This window comes from Ammospiza caudacuta, chromosome 17 (genome assembly GCF_027887145.1).
Source record: "Ammospiza caudacuta isolate bAmmCau1 chromosome 17, bAmmCau1.pri, whole genome shotgun sequence".
NCBI classification, from domain to species: Eukaryota; Metazoa; Chordata; class Aves; order Passeriformes; family Passerellidae; genus Ammospiza; species Ammospiza caudacuta.
The window spans coordinates 10,024,245-10,045,223 of NC_080609.1; the positions used below are offsets into that span (position 1 = coordinate 10,024,245).

General features: G+C 42.7%; 2 protein-coding genes across 3 annotated transcripts; both read left to right on the forward strand.

Moving 5' to 3' along the window:
• Positions 1–230: 230 nt before the first annotated feature.
• LOC131565194 (acyl-coenzyme A synthetase ACSM4, mitochondrial-like) lies at positions 231–8,074 on the forward strand. Its single transcript, XM_058815954.1, has 13 exons — positions 231–431; positions 1,203–1,413; positions 1,844–2,051; positions 2,455–2,598; positions 3,010–3,166; positions 3,621–3,700; positions 4,391–4,514; positions 5,232–5,312; positions 5,429–5,530; positions 6,437–6,564; positions 6,663–6,762; positions 7,358–7,477; positions 7,873–8,074. The coding sequence occupies exons 1-13, from the start codon at positions 231–233 to the stop codon at positions 7,957–7,959; spliced, it is 1,743 nt and encodes a 580-aa protein (XP_058671937.1). The 3' UTR covers positions 7,960–8,074.
• Positions 8,075–8,460: 386 nt separating this feature from the next.
• LOC131565149 (acyl-coenzyme A synthetase ACSM3, mitochondrial-like) lies at positions 8,461–20,957 on the forward strand. Of its 2 annotated transcripts, none has more exons than XM_058815864.1 (14): positions 8,461–8,665; positions 12,894–13,159; positions 13,930–14,140; positions 14,571–14,778; positions 15,181–15,324; positions 15,736–15,892; positions 16,347–16,426; positions 17,115–17,238; positions 17,963–18,043; positions 18,160–18,261; positions 19,167–19,294; positions 19,393–19,492; positions 20,086–20,205; positions 20,601–20,957. In XM_058815864.1, exons 2-14 carry the CDS (start codon positions 12,959–12,961, stop codon positions 20,685–20,687), a joined length of 1,743 nt encoding a protein of 580 aa, XP_058671847.1. In that variant the 5' UTR covers positions 8,461–8,665; positions 12,894–12,958; the 3' UTR covers positions 20,688–20,957. The 2 variants fall into 2 exon arrangements, with proteins under 2 accessions (XP_058671847.1, XP_058671848.1); XM_058815865.1 differs by having other exon boundaries at positions 8,461–8,599.
• Positions 20,958–20,979: the final 22 nt, after the last annotated feature.

A 20,979-nucleotide genomic window follows, 5' to 3' on the forward strand; every position in this document is an offset into this window, starting at 1 on the left:
TAATGTTAAATATTCACGTCACAAAAATACAGGTAACATGATATAAAACGAGGATGTGTGTAAGCAACCTATTTATTCACAATGGTTTGCATTCGTTTATCCGACATCGTACATGGGACAGCATCCAATAACTGGATTCACTTAATGTCTTTTCTTTCATTCCAGGTGACTGATTCCTTAGATGTACACCTGATTCCTTCCCCTCATCATCTGATAAAATATCATTTATCATGAGGACATTTCTTAAATCCTGGATTCCTCAGTGTTTGTGGATTCTCAGGTCACCTTCCAGAACATTCCATGGAAACAACAGGCTTCTTACATCTTCGATAGCTTCCCATTTTGAATCTATAATCCAGGGTGAAAAGGAAGTGCCAGAATATTTCAACTTTGCAAGTGATGTCTTAGATAAGTGGACACAACTGGAAAAGGTAGAATTTGTCTTTTATTTTATAGACATTGAATTGTGGTTTTAACCCCAACTGTCAACTGAGAACCACAGAGCCCCTGGATATCACACACACACATCCACACACATCCAGCGGGATGGGGAGGAGAAACAGGAGGAAAAAAGGTAAAACCCATGAGTTGAGGAAAGAACCGTTTAAGAATTGAAATATAATAATAATCATCATCATATTAGTAGCAGTCCTAGCTCACTGTCCACTGGTTGATGCCCAGCCCATCCCCAAACACCTCCCAGCAAACTTCCTCCCAGGTTGTAAACTGAGCAGGACCTCCTGTGATGTGGAATATCCCTTCAGGCAGTTCAGGTCAGCTGTCCTGTCCACGATCTCTCCCAGCTTCTTGTGCAGCTGAGTGTGGGAAACTGGAACGTCCTTGACTTACAGTAAGCACTGCTTAGCAACAACTAAAGCATCAGTGTGTTATCAATACTGCCCTGATCCTAAATTCATAAACCACACACTTCACCAGGACATAGTAAGGGAATTGACTCCATTCCAGACTAAATGAGGAGAAAGTGGAAAGAATGTCAGATGATACAAATCCATTTTCCTCATGGGTACTAGGCAGTATCAGCTGCAGAATGGAAAGCATTATTTTCTTTTGGTTATCAGAAATACAGGTGTCACTCTAAGAGAGTGATTGCCAGGGATGATTTGCTTAGTGAAGCATTATTTTGTATTGAAGTGAAACTTTTAAAAGTTTTTCTTATTATTATGTCTTCTTATGTTTTGAAGGCGGGAAGAAAACCAGCAAATCCAGCTTTTTGGTGGGTCAGTGATAAGGGAGAGGAGGTGAAGTGGAGCTTTGAGGAGTTGGGCTCTCTGTCCAGGAAGGCAGCCAATGTCCTTTCTGAGGCCTGTGGTTTGCAGAGAGGAGACAGAATTGTGGCAATTCTGCCTCGTGTTCCTGAGTGGTGGCTCCTGAACGTGGCCTGCATACGAGCAGGTGAGTGACTCACGGACTCGGTGGCTGCCGACAGAAAGCAAACAGAGCCTACAAGCCATCTATTAGATGAGGGTGAAGAAAATGCAAGCAGGAATATTCTGTTGGGGCTTCTACAGCTGCTCTTTTGGCTAGAGGGAGAATTGCCTGCACCCACACAGGAAGCACAGACATGGTCCAGTCAAAATCAGTGAATTCAGCCAGTGAGGGCTGAATGGCTGCAACCAAAGGCCACACTTGGCCACATACATTGGAAGGGAGCTGAATTTATCATGGAAGAACTTGGAGTCATTAATAATTCAATAGATCTGTTTTGCCCTGCTTTTAAACTGATAAACATCCATGATGGATAAAATCAGCATCAACAGAGAGACATAATCAAGTCATTTTGGGAAATGCTGAGTTTTCTCAATTGCCTCTTGCTTTTTTCCAGGAATTGTCTTTTTTCCAGGAACAACCCAACTAACTGCCAAAGACATCTTATACCGACTCCAGGCTTCAAAGGCCAAGTGCATTGTTACCAATGATGCCCTGGCACCTGTAGTGGAATCTGTCCTGTCTGACACCCAGTTCCTGAAAACCAAACTCATTGTAGGCCAGGGGAGCAGGGATGGGTGGCTGAACTTCAAAGAACTCCTTGCGTGAGTATCCAGCTCTTTTCTTTCCAGTTCTTTGAGGTTTTGGGAGCTGTATCATTCAGGTGACATTGCTGAGTTGTGGGGGTAATTTTCAAAATACAAATAAGTTACTTTTCTGTCAACTTGCAGCACTGTGATTACACTGCATTAAGTACATCTTCATGCAACCCAGGTTTTGGGACCCAAGTTCAGGTCCTTCAGCTTCTTCTTGCTCTTCACCCTTGTGATTCAGAGTAGATGTGACAGGCAAAATGTATTCTCTTACTTATACCTGTGATATATATACTGGATTTAGCAAGATCATATAATTTGAGGCAGCTTTCCTGTTGATCTCCTAAACATAAAAATACTACTTCCTTGGAGGAAAACTGCATGCAGTGACCAGAATACATAATTTCTTCTGAAGGGCTGCATCTGCTGAACATATATGTACGAAGACGAGGAGTAACGACCCAATGACTGTGTATTTTACCAGCGGAACTACAGGCTTCCCAAAAATGGTGCTGCATTCCTACTGCAGTTACGGCATTGGATTTGTAACCACTGGCAGGTATTACCTTGCAGTTCCCCCCAGGGTCCTGATTAAGTGCTGTGATCAGCACTAAACTGAACCGAGACCATAACATTCCAGTAAATGTAGGCATTTCATCACTGTAGGATTTGCAGCTTCTTCATCTTTCCTCTCTCATGGTAAAACCCTTGTTATTAAAACCTTCTTGAAGGCCCAGGTGAACTCATTATGTGCAGAGTTGTGTCACTTGCAGGGCTGAAAGCAGAGGAGCAATAAGGAGAGTGTCCCTACAAGCACACCAGAGGAAGTCAAGTGCTCTCATGTTGGGTCAACCTTCCCTGAGAACCAAAGCAACCTTGGGCTGTTTCATTATACCTTAAAAGTTAAATCTGTGGCTTGGTACTGATTTGATTTCCCTGAACGTCTTTTTCATCTCTGCTTTTTCATCAGGCGTTGGCTGGGCTTGGGTCCTTCAGATATCATGTGGAATACCTCTGATACTGGCTGGGTAAAATCAGCCTACTGCAGTGTTTTTTCACCATGGATCTGTGGAGCCTGTGTCTTTATACACCATATGCCAGTGTTTCAACCAGAAATTATTGGAACTGTGAGTAATCCCCGCCTCCCAAGCAATCCAAAGGTACCAGAATGCCTATTCCTCTTCCCAGCTCTTTTTCAAAACCACTCAGCTGGATGATTCTCCTCAACATTGGCCTCTTGTGTGGGGCAGAAACCTTGACTTTCCCAAGAATACTGGAAAAGTTGTAGTAGTGTTCCCTATCTCAATTAGGCTTGAGCCTGGGACACAGACACCTTGGAAACCCCCCCAAAAAACCCTTAACTGGAACTACTGCTCTCACTGGTCCTTCATTTACATGAGTGACTTCAGTTGAAAAGAAAGTTCCATATTGTGCAGGAGTTGGACTGCCTGGTACAGCATGTTTAGGGTTTTTATCTTGCAGACATTTGAGCCTGTAAATTGTGTTAATCACCTGCACATTCACAAGGTCAGGCCCAGCATTACACTTTCTTTTCAGCACAATAATTTCCTGTTTTTCTAGACTCTCTCAAAATATCCCATCACCACCTTCTGCACAGCTCCCACTGGGTACCGCATGCTGGTCCAACATGACATGAGCAGGTACAGCAGGGAAGGGAGGGAGGCTGGGGTACAATGCTGGGACACCTCTGCAGGCTTAGGTCCTTGGGTTCCTTAGTTCTCTTTTACAGTTCAAAGAAACCTAATTAGCAAAGCTTGCTCTCAGTAAAGAGCACTCTCTGTTTTCAAATGTGAGAAGAATTAGCCACACCATAGGCTACCTGGGCTTCAGGACTGGCTCTTTGAATAGACAGCACAGAGGAAACAAAGGAGATTTTTTTTTTTTTAAGCTGTCACTTCCTCTGAATTTAGGCTTCACAGTTCAATTGAAGTCAATGTTTTGGGCAGCATTGGATCAGGGAGCTACTGGTGCACCATGGAGTTGTTCTCACATGCTTGAGAATGAAGGGAGCAGTTAGAGGAGTTCCACATGCTGAGAGTTACTTGGCAGCTGTTCTTCCTGACTTGTTACTCTGTAAAATACCCAGCTTGTGAGAAGTGGTTTGCAAGGGGTTTTCACATCTTGGTAAGGTACTCATTCTAGTCACATAGATCTTTCATCCTGCCAAAAGCCAGTCAGGTTTTAGCAGAGAGCTCAGGCTCTGTCATCCTATTCAGCCTTTCCTTCAGTCTTAGGTGTACTTGGAAAGCCGAGGAAGTCGGTTTAGTTAAGGTTGCTCCCTGTTCATTTTAGGAGTTAAGAGAATTATTTCATTTGCTCTTCCTCTCAAGGTACAAGTTCCTGAGTCTGAAGCACTGTCTAACTGCAGGGGAAGCTCTCAATCCTGAAGTGTTTTCCCAGTGGAAAGCCCAGACAGGTGTGGATATCTATGAAGGATATGGCCAGAGTGAAACAGTACGTTTGCATTATTTCTTGTAGTATACCCATTCAAAGGTAAGACTACTAGAGCCATGGTGTCCTTGATAAATCAATGGAAAAGGTTAGAATCGTTTACATGATTAAAAAAAAAAGACTTTGTATAATTATGATTATACAATTCCAGAATCAGTAAGCTGCATATTCTAATAGTTTAGACCTCTGCAAAAACCTTGCCAGAGACACTTCACATCAAATAAGTTTTAGGAGATCTCTTTCTCATCTTTACTTCAAAATAACCCCTGAACACATAATTTGCTCCAACTACCAATTTGGCCTGAGTTTTTAATGGCAAATATTAAACCAGCTCACATCCCTGACTTCTCTGTAAGTGAACATTAACAAAACTATTAAGAGCTAGATCTCAGGCTTTCTCTCATTTTGCCCTTGAAATGGTCCCAAATTAATTGTCCCAGTATTGAAATAAGATCTGTAACAATAATCTGCTGTCCTGCAAAATAAAAGTCAAGAGTTTGCAGGACAATCCACTGGCTCAGACTCAACAGAACAAAGCTCTCACAGGTCTGACCTGTAATGCCTCTCAACCCCTCTGGTGTTCTCAAAAAACCACAGTGCTTTGGTCCCCATTTAGCCCTTGTCACACAAACTCATGGAAAGATGCCTAATGCAAGCAATAACAAAATTTACAAGATATTGCAACAATTTTAAAAAATATTTTAAAAATCTATTCTGCAGGTGGCAATCTGTGCCAATGTAAAAGGAATGAAAATTAAACCTGGCTCTTTGGGAAAACCTGTTCCCCCTTATGATGTGCAGGTATGTGGACAGAACAGTAAGGCAGTGCTGTGTCCCTTCTGTGGCCTGCACTGAGCTGCAGCAGATGTTCCTGTGAGCTGATCAAAGCAGCCCTGCTGTGTGTGTCCTTTCTGCAGATCGTAGATGAGCAAGGGGCCGTGGTGCCTCAAGGAGAAGAGGGCACCATTGCTGTCCGGGTGAAGCCCAAACGGCCCTTCTGTCTGTTCTCCGAGTACTTGGTGAGCCTGACTTGCTGTGCCTGTGTCTGCTCAGGCACCCAGGAGACACCCAGGGCAAAGGTCTGCCAGGAGCAGAACTCCATGCAGAATCTCAGAAAGTCTCACTGGGTTACTCGAGGATTTTGAGCCTGATCAGTGTGTGGTGATGCTGAGGGGCAGGACATTCTTAAGAAAGCATAGACCCAGGCAAACTTAAAGACATTCTCCCCTGCAACTGAACTATCATAATTAATAAGCTATCTATGTTTTTAATCCTTTTCTGAACCCCCATAATATTTGGATATTTGTAGCATACTCAAGCAACAACTTGTAAACTGTAATTGCTCACTAAGGGACAAGAAACTTCTACAAGACCAATACTATAGCTTCTGGTTTTCATTCTGTCTTCTGTTGTCAAAGTGTTTTTTTGTGTGACCAAGAGGTTACACTGGATGTAGAGGTCCTATAGGTCAATGCAAACAATGAAGTTTTCCTGCAGGTGACCTCATTTCAGTTTTGATCCTGTCAGTTAAGGGCAATTAGTTTATTTTGACATGAGGTTATTGTGGCAACCACTTCCAATGATAAATCATCTCCCTGAACAGAGTGGGTTACACATTTTTGTGGGTCACACATTTGCTTTGATGGATGGGCATTTTGATAGAGCACAACTTTTCTCTCTAGAACAGAAATCTCTACATACATTCTTTAGTGTGTCGTGCTCTTTTCCACCTGTCACACACTTCAGGCACCAAAGTGCTAATTAACATGGCTTTTTAGTTGAAAACATGAAACAGTACTGAACACACTTATTTTGAGAACAACTGAAAAAATTATTGTTGTCATTTTTTTGCATCACTGCTAAGGAAATGCATGATGTTTCAGTAATAATCAGGTACCTTTTCTGAAGTATTTGATTGTTGCCAGGATAATCCAGAGAAAACTGCTGCCACTCTGCGTGGAGATTTTTATCTCACTGGAGACAGAGGCTTTATGGATGAAGAGGGATATATCTGGTTTGTTGGAAGAGCTGATGATATCATTAACTCTGCTGGGTAAGGCATCTCCTGTTGGATCTGCCTGATGAAATGCAGCCTGGCAAGGCCAAGGACTGGTCCCTGCTGCTGGGCTGAGCTGTCTCTGTGCTCCCCAGGTACCGCATTGGCCCCTTTGAGGTGGAGAGTGCATTGATAGAGCACCCAGCAGTGGTGGAGGCGGCTGTGGTCAGCAGTCCCGACCCAGTGCGAGGGGAGGTAAAGCAAAATAGGGAAAAATATCCTTAAAAGAATTACCCTTTCTACTAAGTATCAACTTCCTTATAAGTACCAGGCTTCCCTGGAATTCAGTCTGTTGAATATTTTAAAAATAGGCTAATTTTTTTTGAATCCATATCTTAATCAAACTTTCAATATCAGAATTATTTCTTTGTTTGCCATTTTTATGTGGAAAAATATTTTAGCTTTTCAGACTAATTAAGACTTGTTTTTGTCTAAGCAATGAAATTTTGATTATTTCTTGTTTTGTCACTTAGTGCAGTGTAGCAGTGACATCCAGAGGGTTTCATTTTTGTTTTACATTTTCAACATTGCAACGTTTCTTTGAGCAACAGAGTCAAGATTTTCATCTTAATTAGGATATAACTTAAAGGGAAATAAGAAAAAAATCCCCTGCTCCAGAATGGGTCCTTCATAGCACAGCATTCTCTAGTAATCAGCTAATGAAAAAGGAAAACAAAGAAAAAGATCAAATTTTGGCATTCTGAATTTTGACATTCACTTTTCAAAACAAATGTATTCCCTTATTGCCACCTCTGGAAGTTAATGGAACCCTTTCATTTTTGTGGCACAGGTGGTCAAAGCTTTTGTTGTTTTAGCTCCTCTCTATGAATCACATGATCAAAAAAAATTAGCTGATGAGCTTCAACAACATGTCAAGAAGGTGACTGCACCATACAAGTATCCAAGGAAGGTAAGTACAGCCCAAAAAGACAGGTTCTCTCATTGTACCTGAAACTGAGCATTTTTTGTCCCACCTCAGCTCTTTTCAACACCTTTCTGACAAACACTCCAACCAGAGTTAGATAAAATAAAGTAGATGACAGGGTCTGCTGCAGCTGCAGCCTTGGGTTGGCTGTGTGAGCTCGAATGCACCCAGGGGGAGGCAATGGTGGTGAAATTTTACTTCATGATGCCCAGTCTTTCTTTCATGGAGTACTGGGCTTTTCACAGCAGCTCAAATGGGCAAGGCATTCAGTCAGCATTTCATGCTGACTCTGCAGCTTCCCATCCTTTTAGCCCCAACCATAATGAAAATGTGTCTTTCCTTCAGCTGGGAATTTAAACTGATGTATTTTTGCCTTTCAGGTGGAGTTTGTTAAGGAGCTGCCAAAGACAGTCACTGGGAAAATCCAGAGAAATGTTCTAAGGAGCAAAGAGTGGGGAAAAGCATAAAAAGAGCAAGAGTGATCTGGAAAACAAGGAGAGAAATATTCTATTACCTGTACCAGCCATAAGACATCAAACATGGCACATGTTTATGACCTAGAACACGTGGAAACATTGCAAAAAACAAACTGTGGAAGAAAAAGTAGACAATACTCAAACAAAGTGTAAGTACAACTCTTAGAGACATAAAATTAAAAGAGAAGTTAATAAAAATAATCTTTGTCCTGTGGTGGCTATCAGCAGCAAAATAATATATTCTTGTCAATAACTACCACTGCACCATTCTCAAATTCTTTCAGAGTGGGAAGAAAAACAATTTCTTTTTAATTCTTCTCTTCATCATGATGAATTTGTGATGTACTTAAATGGTTAAAGTTGAGGCAAAAGAAGACCCAAAATGCTTTAGGTTAAGGTGCAAATGACACACAAATAACAATGGTGTAAATGATTACACGAAAAAAAGTTACTCCACAGAAAGAATTCTGCTGCTTGGTCTGTTTTGTGCCACATTCTGTTCTCATTATTTCAGAAGAAGTAAAGTCAGAGGGGTTTCACTCCAAAACCTTTATGAAGGAGTTTCCAGGTTTCACATCTCCAGTTAACAGCTGATCTTACAGTGCCTCTTATGGGAAACATGTCCTAGCAGGTGAGTGAAATGAATGAAGAGGATCTCCCCCTGCAGCTCCTGATCACTCCTGTCCACAGCAGAAAGGTGAGGAAAGTGTTATTTATCTGCACTCTTCGTGTTGATGATCACTGAGCAAAGCAAATGGTATTAAATCAGGAGTAATCATTTTTGAGTCTCACTCCTCATTCGGAGAACTTTGCCATTACTGGTTCTTTTCCTCAGTTTCCTGTATTCATTTTCACCTCTACATTTGCAGTTGAGAAAGTGCTAAAAACTGGAATGTTCTCACAGTATTCTTGGAGGATGTTTTTGTACAGCACTCGGGAATCTCAAACTCCAAATGTGTTTCATCTTGTCAGTCTTGAATATCATTTCCCTAAATATTCCTAAATATTTTATGTCCCTCCTCTTTCTCTCATGGGCTATTGTGTAGATTTTGTCATTCTAATGCTCTGGAATAGGTTACAGCTAAATCAGAGAATTAGAGCAGACTGAGAAAGGAGAAACATCTGCCTAAGTGATTAAGGATAGTTTACAAGGGGTCAGTGTTTCTCTGCACAATGTCCAAGGATTGCAGAGAACACCAAGAATTTCTGCTGCTTTTGGCAAAAACTCTCTCTGGGGGTGAAATCTGCATCCAGACTATTTATGTTGGCAGACACCACTGAAAAGATTAAATTGTGTTAAGTTCTGGGTATTTGAACTCATTTGCCTGATGGGCAGAATAATAAGGTTAAATTAACCTGTATAAGGTTCTGCTAAGGAAAAAGGCAATAGTTCCAATGTTAAATAAGTAACTTTTCTTGAGGAATCAACTGTCACCAATGCTGAAATCTGTGCATCAAAGATGTGAGAATAAACAGCTACAAGTGAAGACATGGGATAAGTGGTAAAAGACATAGGCAGGCCCATGATCTGTTTTTTTGGTTCCTGTGGGATTCCTAGAGATGAAATTTCCTTGTAGGAAATGTTTAATAACATCTTTTGCTCTTTCACTTTTGTGAGCAGAGGCAAAGATTGCTCCTGAGAATCTTCTATGGAAACATGTATATATTTGAAGCAACCAAAAGACACATAATGGGTCACATGCTTTGCCAAATCTGTAAATTGTGAAGCCCTCTAGGATTCTCTCCTGCCCCAAGAGACAGCAGAGAATATTTCTGGCAGTCAGGGCATGTAGTGACATCGTGTGTTAGTTTGTTTATTACCTTCTGTTAGGAATCCTGGCAGAGAAGAATGACAATCTACATACATGACAAAATAGGGATGCTGTTCCTGAGAAAGGATAAAAATTAAAGTTCTAAGCAAGGAGTATAACTGGTCATTAGTAACTGTCTCCAGGAATGAATTTTCAGCTCCCTCAACAATACCTGTGAAATAAGCAGAATCAGCTACCAAATTAAAAAGTCATGTAACAAAACAAACAACAGGACTAAATTTTTATTAATGATCTTTATCAAACGTTTAACCTAATTAATGGTTTGTAACAGTCTGAGAGAGAATTTTAAGTCCCAAATATTTCTTGGGTGATGTTTGCTGTGTCTTTTCCTCTGCAATGGTCAGTCCAGCTTGTTGGGTGGCTGTGATGGTGACTTTCAAAGTTGAATGTAAAATGGAGTATTTTTAGCTGCAATAAGTATATTATCCATATAATGATAAACAACTGCTTGTGGATGATTCTGGTGAATGGGTGCCAGAACTTTACCTTTATGCATTTAGGCTTAGGTTTACTAGGCTTTTGCTTTATATCTACAAAGTCTGGAGCAGGTGTGTTACCATCAGGCATTTGCATGAGTGCTTTCCTTGCTGCATTTTTAATATCATCAGGCACTGGCTTTGGGAGGTTTGCAGCCTAATCTTGGGTTCTGGGTATGAGCTCCCTCCCCAGCTGAGTGTTCTAGTGTTAGCATTGCCTGTGCCTGGTCCTCAGCACTGTAAAGCAACAACTGATTTAACACGCAACAATTGATGTAACAATCTCTTCCACCCCCTTTCCCACAGGGTGAATTCAGCCGGAGACAGCAGCACGGTCATCACGTGCTGTATGTCATGAGGGGTTAAAAGATATGCAGTGAAAATAGCTTGCATTCGACTGCTGAAGAAAGGAGAAGCCTGTCCATAGCTTTCGGCAGCCTTACAGTCTTTGTATTTCCCTGTGGCTCGAGGTTCCCATCTAGGACCAGCTCTTCCCCGTCTGTTCTTTACCATACTAGTCTGGCTCTTCTGCCACGGATCAATGGAATCACTGGCTCTAGAAGGGATTAGGTTTTCCTCTGAGGAGGGCGGAGGATGCAAGCACAGTGTTGTTATTGCTGGAAGGGTAAAGGCAGAGCTGGTGCTCTGGCGCAGGCACAGCCATGGGGACATTGGCACGGCCATGTTGGAGAGCAGCGCTTCGGGGAGCACGGTGGGCGTGGCTCTGGCTGCCCAGGAGGGGCGTGGCCCGGGGCATGCTGGGAGTTGTAGTCAGGAGCCGTGGGGTGCAGTTGAAGGGGGACCGTTGAGGCAGCATGGTGCCTCTGGTGGCATAGACGTTAGCAGGGTGGTTAGCAGGTAATACAACACGATATTCAGATGGACAGGAGAGAGGCTGGGGTGGTGAGGAGCAGGAAAGGCAGGGGGGATCCGAGAGGGATCTCAAGCAGAGGACGCAGAAGGGAATGCAGGGTAGCCGAGTAACTTGTGTCGAGTTCCATTCTAGGGCAGTCTGCGGGAGGACAGGGGAAGGAACACGAAGGGGCAGGGGTTGCGATTTGCACTGCTTCTGTGTCTGGGACAGGTTGCACCCTGGCGTTCCATCCCCAGGGTGAGGGAGTTAAAAGCAGTCTCGGTTTGGGAAGGGATCCTGCAGAGGGAAGTGGCCCCGGACCCCCCGGATTCCTGCCACACCAGCAAGGCCAGGGAGGGGCCGAGCGCCGGCAGTTGCTGCTCTTTGGCTTTGAGCGTCCTGAGAATCACACAGAAAGCAGGCACACCACGAGACGGTCCCCCTCGGTAGCTAGGTCATAAAGCGTGACGCCAACAAAATTCCAAAATCCCACAGAGAAGATTCCACAGTCCGTGCCGTGTTGTGCAGCACTGCACGGGGCCGAGCCGGGGCTGCAGCCGGGGAGGCACAAGCGGCCGGGCTGGGCAGGGCCCTGTGGGCGGGTGAGAGCAGGGCCCTGGCTGCGGCAGAGCCGGGCACAGCTCTACTGGCTACAGTTGCCAGGAAGTTCCGAAACACCCAATTTAGAGGGTTTCAACTCCTGATTTTTGGCCTTTCTTCTGTGGACCGCCAAGAAAAATTTAGAGTTACTGTATTTGTCCCTGTCTAGTCTTGACAGTCTTATTCCCATAATAATCGGGATTAGGTGTAGTATGCCCACCGGGCTGGGATAGGAGCAGCAGGAATAAGTGTCTCTTTTCTCTACTTACCTGCTTTTTCTGGCAGGCATCCAAAAGATCTGATTCCGAGGGTTGCTTGTAACCATGTCAGGCCGGCTGATTTAATCCACAGCAGAGAAAATAAAAGGTCCTTATGACTGGTAAAACCCAGTGAAATCAAACAGAAGATCCCTCAATATGAGGTCCCTGTTTGGGCGCCAGTCATTGTAGTTTTCACTCACTGTAACCCGTAGTTCAACTTGGCCCGGGAAACTGACAAAAAAGGGACGGGAATGATGGTCTTGCCAAAAGAAAATCCCGCAAGAAAAACTTTATTAGTAAAAAAACAAACATGGAAACTGCAGAGTCTGGGGACATGATCCAAAGATGGGGGGGAGGGGGTGTGGCAAATATTACAAGGTATAGGGATCTTCTAAGGGCAAGGATCCAGTCAGGAATGTGAACTCAGAACATGACCTTATTTGTAAAAGGTACTGAAGCAACTGAGAACAAGAACCAGAAACCTGATCAAATATAGGATAGATCTGTTAACATATTGGTTCCCATGACCCCACTCTTCTTGCCATGAGAAGTTTTTTTCAGTGTCCTGTTTCCCATGGCCTCAGGCTGATGCCACCTGCCTATGCGACTGAGGTTAAGCCACCATTTATTCCAGCTGGATGAGATTCCACAGTTGTTGTTTTTGTTGCAGGATTCATAGCAACAACTCCGCTATTTTTATTAAACTCAAGGTGACTCTGCTTATTCCTTCTATATAGCATAATGCTAAATATTTACGTCACAAAAATACAGGAAACATGATATAAAACGAGGATGTGTGTAAGCAACCTATTTATTCACAATGGTTTGCATTCCTTTATCCGACATCGTACATGGGACAGCATCCAATAACTGAATTCACTTAATGTCTTTTCTTTCATTCCAGGTGACTGATTCCTTAGATGTACACCTGATTCCTTCCCCTCATCATCTGATAAAACATCATTTATCATGAGGACATTTCTTAAATCCTGGATTCCTCAGTGTTTGTGGATTCTCAGGTCACCTTCCAGAACATTCCATGGAAACATCAGGCTTCTTACATCTTCGATAGTTTCCCATTTTGAATCTATAATCCAGGGTGAAAAGGAAGTGCCAGAATATTTCAACTTTGCAAGTGATGTCTTAGATAAGTGGACACAACTGGAAAAGGTAGTATTTGTCTTTTATTTTATACACATTGAATTGTGGTTTTAACCCCAACTGTCAACTGAGAACCACAGAGCCCCTGGATATCACACACACACATCCACACACATCCAGCGGGATGGGGAGGAGAAACAGGAGGAAAAAAGATAAAACCCATGAGTTGAGGAAAGGACCGTTTAAGAATTGAAATATAATAATAATCATCATCATATTAGTAGCAGTCCTAGCTCACTGTGCACTGGTTGATGCCAAGCCCATCCCCAAACACCTCCCAGCAAACTTCCTCCCAGGTTGTAAACTGAGCAGGATCTCCTGTGATGTGGAATATCCCTTCAGGCAGTTCAGGTCAGCTGTCCTGTCCACGATCTCTCCCAGCTTCTTGTGCAGCTGAGTGTGGGAAACTGGAAAGTCCTTGACATACAGTAAGCACTGCTTAGCAACAACTAAAGCATCAGTGTGTTATCAATACTGCCCTGATCCTAAATTCATAAACCACACACTTTACCAGGACATAGTAAAGTAATTGACTCCATTCCAGACTAAATGAGGAGACAGTGGAAAGAATGTCAGATGATACAAATCCATTTTCCTCATGGGTACTAGGCAGTATCGGCTGCAGAGTGGAAAGCATTATTTTCTTTTGGTTATCAGAAATACAGGTGTCACTCTAAGAGAATGATTGCCAGGGATGTTTTCTTAGTTAAGCGTTATTTTGTATTGAAGTGAAACTTTTTAAAGTTTTTCTTATTATTATGTCTTCTTATGTGTTGAAGGAGGGAAGAAAACCAGCAAATCCAGCTTTTTGGTGGGTCAGTGATAAGGGAGAGGAGGTGAAGTGGAGCTTTGAGGAGTTGGGCTCTCTGTCCAAGAAGGCAGCCAATGTCCTTTCTGAGGCCTGTGGTTTGCAGAGAGGAGACAGAATTGTGGCAATTCTGCCTCGTGTTCCTGAGTGGTGGCTCCTGAACGTGGCCTGCATGCGAGCAGGTGAGTGACTCACGGACTCGGTGGCTGCCGACAGAAAGCAAACAGAGCCTACAAGCCATCTATTAGATGAGGGTGAAGAAAATGCAAGCAGGAATATTCTGTTGGGGCCTCTACAGCTGCTCTTTTGGCTAGAGGGAGAATTGCCTGCACCCACACAGGAAGCACAGACATGGTCCAGTCAAAATCAATGAATTCAGCCAGTGAGGGCTGAATGGCTGCAACCAAAGGCCACACTTGGCCACATACATTGGAAGGGAGCTGAATTTATCATGGAAGAACTTGGAGTCATTAATAATTTAATAGATCTATTTTGCCCTGCTTTTAAACTGATAAACATCCATGATGGATAAAATCCGCATCAACAGAGAGACATAATCAAGTCATTTTGGGAAATGCTGAGTTTTCTCAATTGCCTCTTGCTTTTTTCCAGGAATTGTCCTTTTTCCAGGAACAACCCAACTAACTGCCAAAGACATCTTATACCGACTCCAGACTTCAAAGGCCAAGTGCATTGTTACCAATGATGCCCTGGCACCTGCAGTGGAATCTGTCCTGTCTGACACCCAGTTCCTGAAAACCAAACTCATTGTAGGCCAGGGGAGCAGGGATGGGTGGCTGAACTTCAAAGAACTCCTTGCGTGAGTATCCAGCTCTTTTCTTTCCAGTTCTTTGAGGTTTTGGGAGCTGTATCATTCAGGTGACATTGCTGAGTTGTGGGGGTAATTTTCAAAATACAAATAAGTTACTTTTCTGTCAACTTGCAGCACTGTGATTACACTGCATTAAGTACATCTTCATGCAACCCAGGTTTTGGGACCCAAGTTCAGGTCCTTCAGCTTCTTCTTGCTCTTCACCCTTGTGATTCAGAGTATATGTGACAAGCAAAATGTGTTCTCTAATTTTTCCCTGTGATATATAATGGATTTAGTAAGATCATATAATTTGAGGCAGCTTTCCTGTTGATCTCCTAAACATTAAAAATACTGCTTCCTTGGAGGAAAACTGCATGCAGTGACCAGAATACATAATTTCTTCTGAAGGGCTGCATCTGCTGAACATATATGTACGAAGACGAGGAGTAACGACCCAATGACTGTGTATTTTACCAGCGGAACTACAGGCTTCCCAAAAATGGTGCTGCATTCCTACTGCAGTTACGGCATTGGATTTGTAACCACTGGCAGGTATTACCTTGCAGTTCCCCCCAGGGTCCTGATTAAGTGCTGTGATCAGCACTAAACTGAACCGAGACCATAACATTCCAGTAAATGTAGGCATTTCATCACTGTAGGATTTGCAGCTTCTTCATCTTTCCTCTCTCATGGTAAAACCCGTGTTATTAAAACCTTCTTGAAGGCCCAGGTGAGCTCATTATGTGCAGAGTTGTGTCACTTGCAGGGCTGAAAGCAGAGGAGCAATAAGGAGAGCGTCCCTAAAAGCACACCAGAGGAAGTCAAGTGCTCTCATGTTGGGTCAACCTTCCCTGAGAACCAAAGCAACCTTGGGCTGTTTCATTATACCTTAAAAGTTAAATCTGTGGCTTGGTGCTGATTTGCTTTCCCTGAACGTCTTTTTCATCTCTGCTTTTTCATCAGGCGTTGGCTGGGCTTGGGTCCTTCAGATATCATGTGGAATACCTCTGATACTGGCTGGGCAAAATCAGCCTACAGCAGTGTTTTTTCACCATGGATCTGTGGAGCCTGTGTCTTTATACACCATATGCCAGTGTTTCAACCAGAAATTATTGGAACTGTGAGTAATCCCCGCCTCCCAAGCAATCCATAGGTACCAGAATGCCTATTCCTCTTCCCAGCTCTTTTTCAAAACCACTCAGCTGGATGATTCTCCTCAACATTGGCCTCTTGTGTGGGGCAGAAACCTTGACTTTCCCAAGAATACTGGAAAAGTTGTAGTAGTGTTCCCTATCTCAATTAGGCTTGAGCCTGGGACACAGACACCTTGGAAACCCCCCCAAAAAACCCTTAACTGGAACTACTGCTCTCACTGGTCCTTCATTTACATGAGTGACTTCAGTTGAACAGAAAGTTCCATATTGTGCAGGAGTTGGACTGCCTGGTACAGCATGTTTAGGGTTTTTATCTTGCAGACATTTGAGCAGGTAAATTGTGTTAATCACCTGCACATTCACAAGGTCAGGCCCAGCATTACACTTTCTTTTCAGCACAATAATTTCCTGTTTTTCTAGACTCTCTCAAAATATCCCATCACCGCCTTCTGCACAGCTCCCACTGGGTTCCGCCTGCTGGTCCAACATGACATGAGCAGGTACAGCAGGGAAGGGAGGGAGGCTGGGGTACAATGCTGGGACACCTCTGCAGGCTTAGGTCCTTGGGTTCCTTAGTTCTCTTTTTCAGTTCAAGGAAACCTAATTAGCAAAGCTTGCTCTCAGTAAAGGGCACTCTCTGTTTTCAAATGTGAGAAGAATTAGCCACACCATAGGCTACCTGGGCTTCAGGACTGGCTCTTTGAATAGGCAGCACAGAGGAAACAAAGGAGATTTTTTTTTTTAAGCTGTCACTTCCTCTGAATTTAGGCTTCACAGTTCAATTGAAGTCAATGTTTTGGGCAGCATTGGATCAGGGAGCTACTGGTGCACCATGGAGTTGTTCTCACATGCTTGAGAATGAAGGGAGCAGTTAGAGGAGTTCCACATGCTGAGAGTTACTTGGCAGCTGTTCTTCCTGACTTGTTACTCTGTAAAATACCCAGCTTGTGAGAAGTGGTTTGCAAGGGGTTTTCACATCTTGGTAAGGTACTCATTCTAGTCACATAGGTCTTTCATCCTGCCAAAAGCCAGTCAGGTTTTAGCAGAGAGCTCAGGCTCTGTCATCCTATTCAGCCTTTCCTTCAGTCTTAGGTGTACTTGGAAAGCCGAGGAAGTCGGTTTAGTTAAGGTTGCTCCCTGCTCATTTTAGGAGTTAAGAGAATTATTTCATTTGCTCTTCCTCTCAAGGTACAAGTTCCTGAGTCTGAAGCACTGTGTAACTGCAGGGGAAGCTCTCAATCCTGAAGTGTTTTCCCAGTGGAAAGCCCAGACAGGTGTGGATATCTATGAAGGATATGGCCAGAGTGAAACAGTACGTTTGCATTATTTCTTGTAGTATACCCATTCAAAGGTAAGACTACTAGAGCCATGGTGTCCTTGATAAAGCAATGGAAATGGTTAGAATCGTTTACATGATTTAAAAAAAAATGACTTTGTATAATTATGATTATACAGTTCTAGAATCAGCAAACTGCATATTCTAGATAGTTTAGACCCCTGCAAAAACCTTGCCAGAGACACTTCACATCAAATAAGTTTTAGGAGATGTCTTTCTCATCTTTACTTCAAAATAACCCCTGAACACATAATTTGCTCCAGCTATCAATTTGGCCTGTCTGAGTTTTTAATGGCAAATATTAAACCAGCTCACATCCCTGACTTCTCTGTAAGTGAACATTAACAAAACTATTAAGAGCTAGATCTCAGGCTTTCTCTCATTTTGCCCTTGAAATGGTCCCCAATTAATTGTCCCAATATTGAAATAAGATCTGTAACAATAATCTGCTGTCCTGCAAAATAAAAGTCAAGAGTTTGCAGGACAATCCACTGGCTCAGACTCAACAGAACAAAGCTCTCACAGGTCTGACCTGAAATGCCTCTCAACCCCTCTGGTGTTCTCAAAAAACCACAGTGCTTTGGTCCCCATTTAGCCCTTGTCACACAAACTGATGGAAAGACGCCTGATGCAAACAAATAACAAAGTTTACAAGATATTGCAACAATTTTAAAAAATATTTTAAAAATCTATTCTGCAGGTGGCACTTTGTGCCAATGTAAAAGGAATGAAAATTAAACCTGGCTCTTTGGGAAAACCTGTTCCCCCTTTTGATGTGCAGGTATGTGGGTAGAAGAGTAAGGCAGTGCTGTGTCCCTTCTGTGGCCTGCACTGAGCTGCAGCAGATGTTCCTGTGAGCTGATCAAAGCAGCCCTGCTGTGTGTGTCCTTTCTGCAGATCGTAGATGAGCAAGGGGCCGTGGTGCCTCAAGGAGAAGAGGGCACCATTGCTGTCCGGGTGAAGCCCAAACGGCCCTTCTGTCTGTTCTCCGAGTACTTGGTGAGCCTGACTTGCTGTGCCTGTGTCTGCTCAGGCACCCAGGAGACACCCAGGGCAAAGGTCTGCCAGGAGCAGAACTCCATGCAGAATCTCAGAAAGTCTCACTGGGTTACTCGAGGATTTTGAGCCTGATCAGTGTGTGGTGATGCTGAGGGGCAGGACATTCTTAAGAAAGCATAGACCCAGGCAAACTTAAAGACATTCTCCCCTGCAACTGAACTATCATAATTAATAAGCTATCTATGTTTTTAATCCTTTTCTGAACCCCCATAATATTTGGATATTTGTAGCATACTCAAGCAACAACTTGTAAACTGTAATTGCTCACTAAGGGACAAGAAACGTCTACAAGACCAAGACTATGGCTTCTGGTTTTCATTCTGTCTTCTGTTGTCAAAGTGTTTTTTTGTGTGACCAAGAGGTTACACTGGATGTAGAGGTCCTATAGGTCAATGCAAACAATGAAGTTTTCCTGCAGGTGACCTCATTTCAGTTTTGATCCTGTCAGTTAAGGGTAAAAAGTTTATTTTGACATGAGGTTATTGTGGCAACCACTTCCAATGATAAATCATCTCCCTGAACAGAGTGGGTTACACATTTTTGTGGGTCACACATTTGCTTTGATGGATGGGCATTTTGATAGAGCACAACTTTTCTCTCTAGAACAGAAATCTCTACATACATTCTTTAGTGTGTCGTGCTCTTTTCCACCTGTCACACACTTCAGGCACCAAAGTGCTAATTAACATGGCTTTTTAGTTGAAAACATGAAACAGTACTGAACACACTTATTTTGAGAACAACTGAAAAAATTATTGTTGTCATTTTGTGCATCACTGCTAAGGAAATGCATTATGTTTCAGTAATAATCAGGTACCTTTTCTGAAGTATTTGATTGTTGCCAGGATAATCCAGAGAAAACTGCTGCCACTCTGTGTGGAGATTTTTATCTCACTGGAGACAGAGGCTTTATGGATGAAGAGGGATATATCTGGTTTGTTGGAAGAGCTGATGATATCATTAACTCTGCTGGGTAAGGCATCTCCTGTTGGATCTGCCTGATGAAATGCAGCCTGGCAAGGCCAAGGACTGGTCCCTGCTGCTGGGCTGAGCTGTCTCTGTGCTCCCCAGGTACCGCATTGGCCCCTTTGAGGTGGAGAGTGCATTGATAGAGCACCCAGCAGTGGTGGAGGCGGCTGTGGTCAGCAGTCCCGACCCAGTGCGAGGGGAGGTAAAGCAAAATAGGGAAAAATATCCTTAAAAGAATTACCCTTTCTACTAAGTATCAACTTCCTTATAAGTACCAGGCTTCCCTGGAATTCAGTCTGTTGAATATTTTTAAAATAGGCTAATTTTTTTTAAATCCATATCTTAATCAAACTTTCAATATCAGAATTATTTCTTTGTTTGCCATTTTTATGTGGAAAAATATTTTAGCTTTTCAGACTAATTAAGACGTTTTTGTCTAAGCAATGAAATTTTGAGTATTTCTTGTTTTGTCACTTAGTGCAGTGTAGCAGTGACATCCAGAGTGTTTCGTTTTTGTTTTACATTTTCAACATTGCAACGTTTCTTTGAGCAACAGAGTCAAGATTTTCATCTTAATTAGGATATAACTTAAAGGGAAATAAGAAAAAAATCCCCTGCTCCAGAATGGGTCCTTCATAGCACAGCATTCTCTAGTAATCAGCTAATGAAAAGGGAAAACAAAGAAAAAGATCAAATTTTGGCATTCTGAATTTTGACATTCACTTTTCAAAACAAATGTATTCCCTTATTGCCACCTCTGGAAGTTAATGGAACCCTTTCATTTTTGTGGCACAGGTGGTCAAAGCTTTTGTTGTTTTAGCTCCTCTCTATGAATCACATGATCAAAAAAAATTAGCTGATGAGCTTCAACAACATGTCAAGAAGGTGACTGCACCATACAAGTATCCAAGGAAGGTAAGTACAGCCCAAAAAGACAGGTTCTCTCATTGTACCTGAAACTGAGCATTTTTTGTCCCACCTCAGCTCTTTTCAACACCTTTCTGACAAACACTCCAACCAGAGTTAGATAAAATAAAGTAGATGACAGGGTCTGCTGCAGCTGCAGCCTTGGGTTGGCTGTGTGAGCTCGAATGCACCCAGGGGGAGGCAATGGTGGTGAAATTTTACTTCATGATGCCCAGTCTTTCTTTCATGGAGTACTGGGCTTTTCACAGCAGCTCAAATGGGCAAGGCATTCAGTCAGCATTTCATGCTGACTCTGCAGCTTCCCATCCTTTTAGCCCCAACCATAATGAAAATGTGTCTTTCCTTCAGCTGGGAATTTAAACTGATGTATTTTTGCCTTTCAGGTGGAGTTTGTTAAGGAGCTGCCAAAGACAGTAACTGGGAAAATCCAGAGAAATGTTCTAAGGAGCAAAGAGTGGGGAAAAGCATAAAAAGAGCAAGAGTGATCTGGAAAACAAGGAGAGAAATATTCTATTACCTGTACCAGCCATAAGACATCAAACATGGCACATGTTTATGACCTAGAACACAGGAAAACAAGGAGAGAAATATTCTATTACCTGTACCAACCATAAGACATCAAACATGGCACATGTTTATGACCTAGAACACATGGAAACATTGCAAATAAGAAACTGTGGAAGAAAAAGTAGACCATACTCAAACAAAGTGTAACTACAACTCTTAGAGACATAAAATTAAAAGAGAAGTTAATAAAAATAA

Bases quoted from the DNA above. Each gene is read 5' to 3' on its own strand.
- LOC131565149 (XM_058815864.1), top strand. From the start codon at position 12,959: ATGAGGACATTTCTTAAATCCTGGATTCCTCAGTGTTTGTGGATTCTC. The intron at 13,160-13,929 runs GTAGTATTTGTC...TATGTGTTGAAG, and splicing joins AGTGGACACAACTGGAAAAG to GAGGGAAGAAAACCAGCAAA. The intron at 14,141-14,570 runs GTGAGTGACTCA...GCTTTTTTCCAG, and splicing joins CGTGGCCTGCATGCGAGCAG to GAATTGTCCTTTTTCCAGGA.
- LOC131565194 (XM_058815954.1), top strand. From the start codon at position 231: ATGAGGACATTTCTTAAATCCTGGATTCCTCAGTGTTTGTGGATTCTC. The intron at 3,701-4,390 runs GTACAGCAGGGA...CTTCCTCTCAAG, and splicing joins GTCCAACATGACATGAGCAG to GTACAAGTTCCTGAGTCTGA. The intron at 7,478-7,872 runs GTAAGTACAGCC...TTTGCCTTTCAG, and splicing joins CATACAAGTATCCAAGGAAG to GTGGAGTTTGTTAAGGAGCT.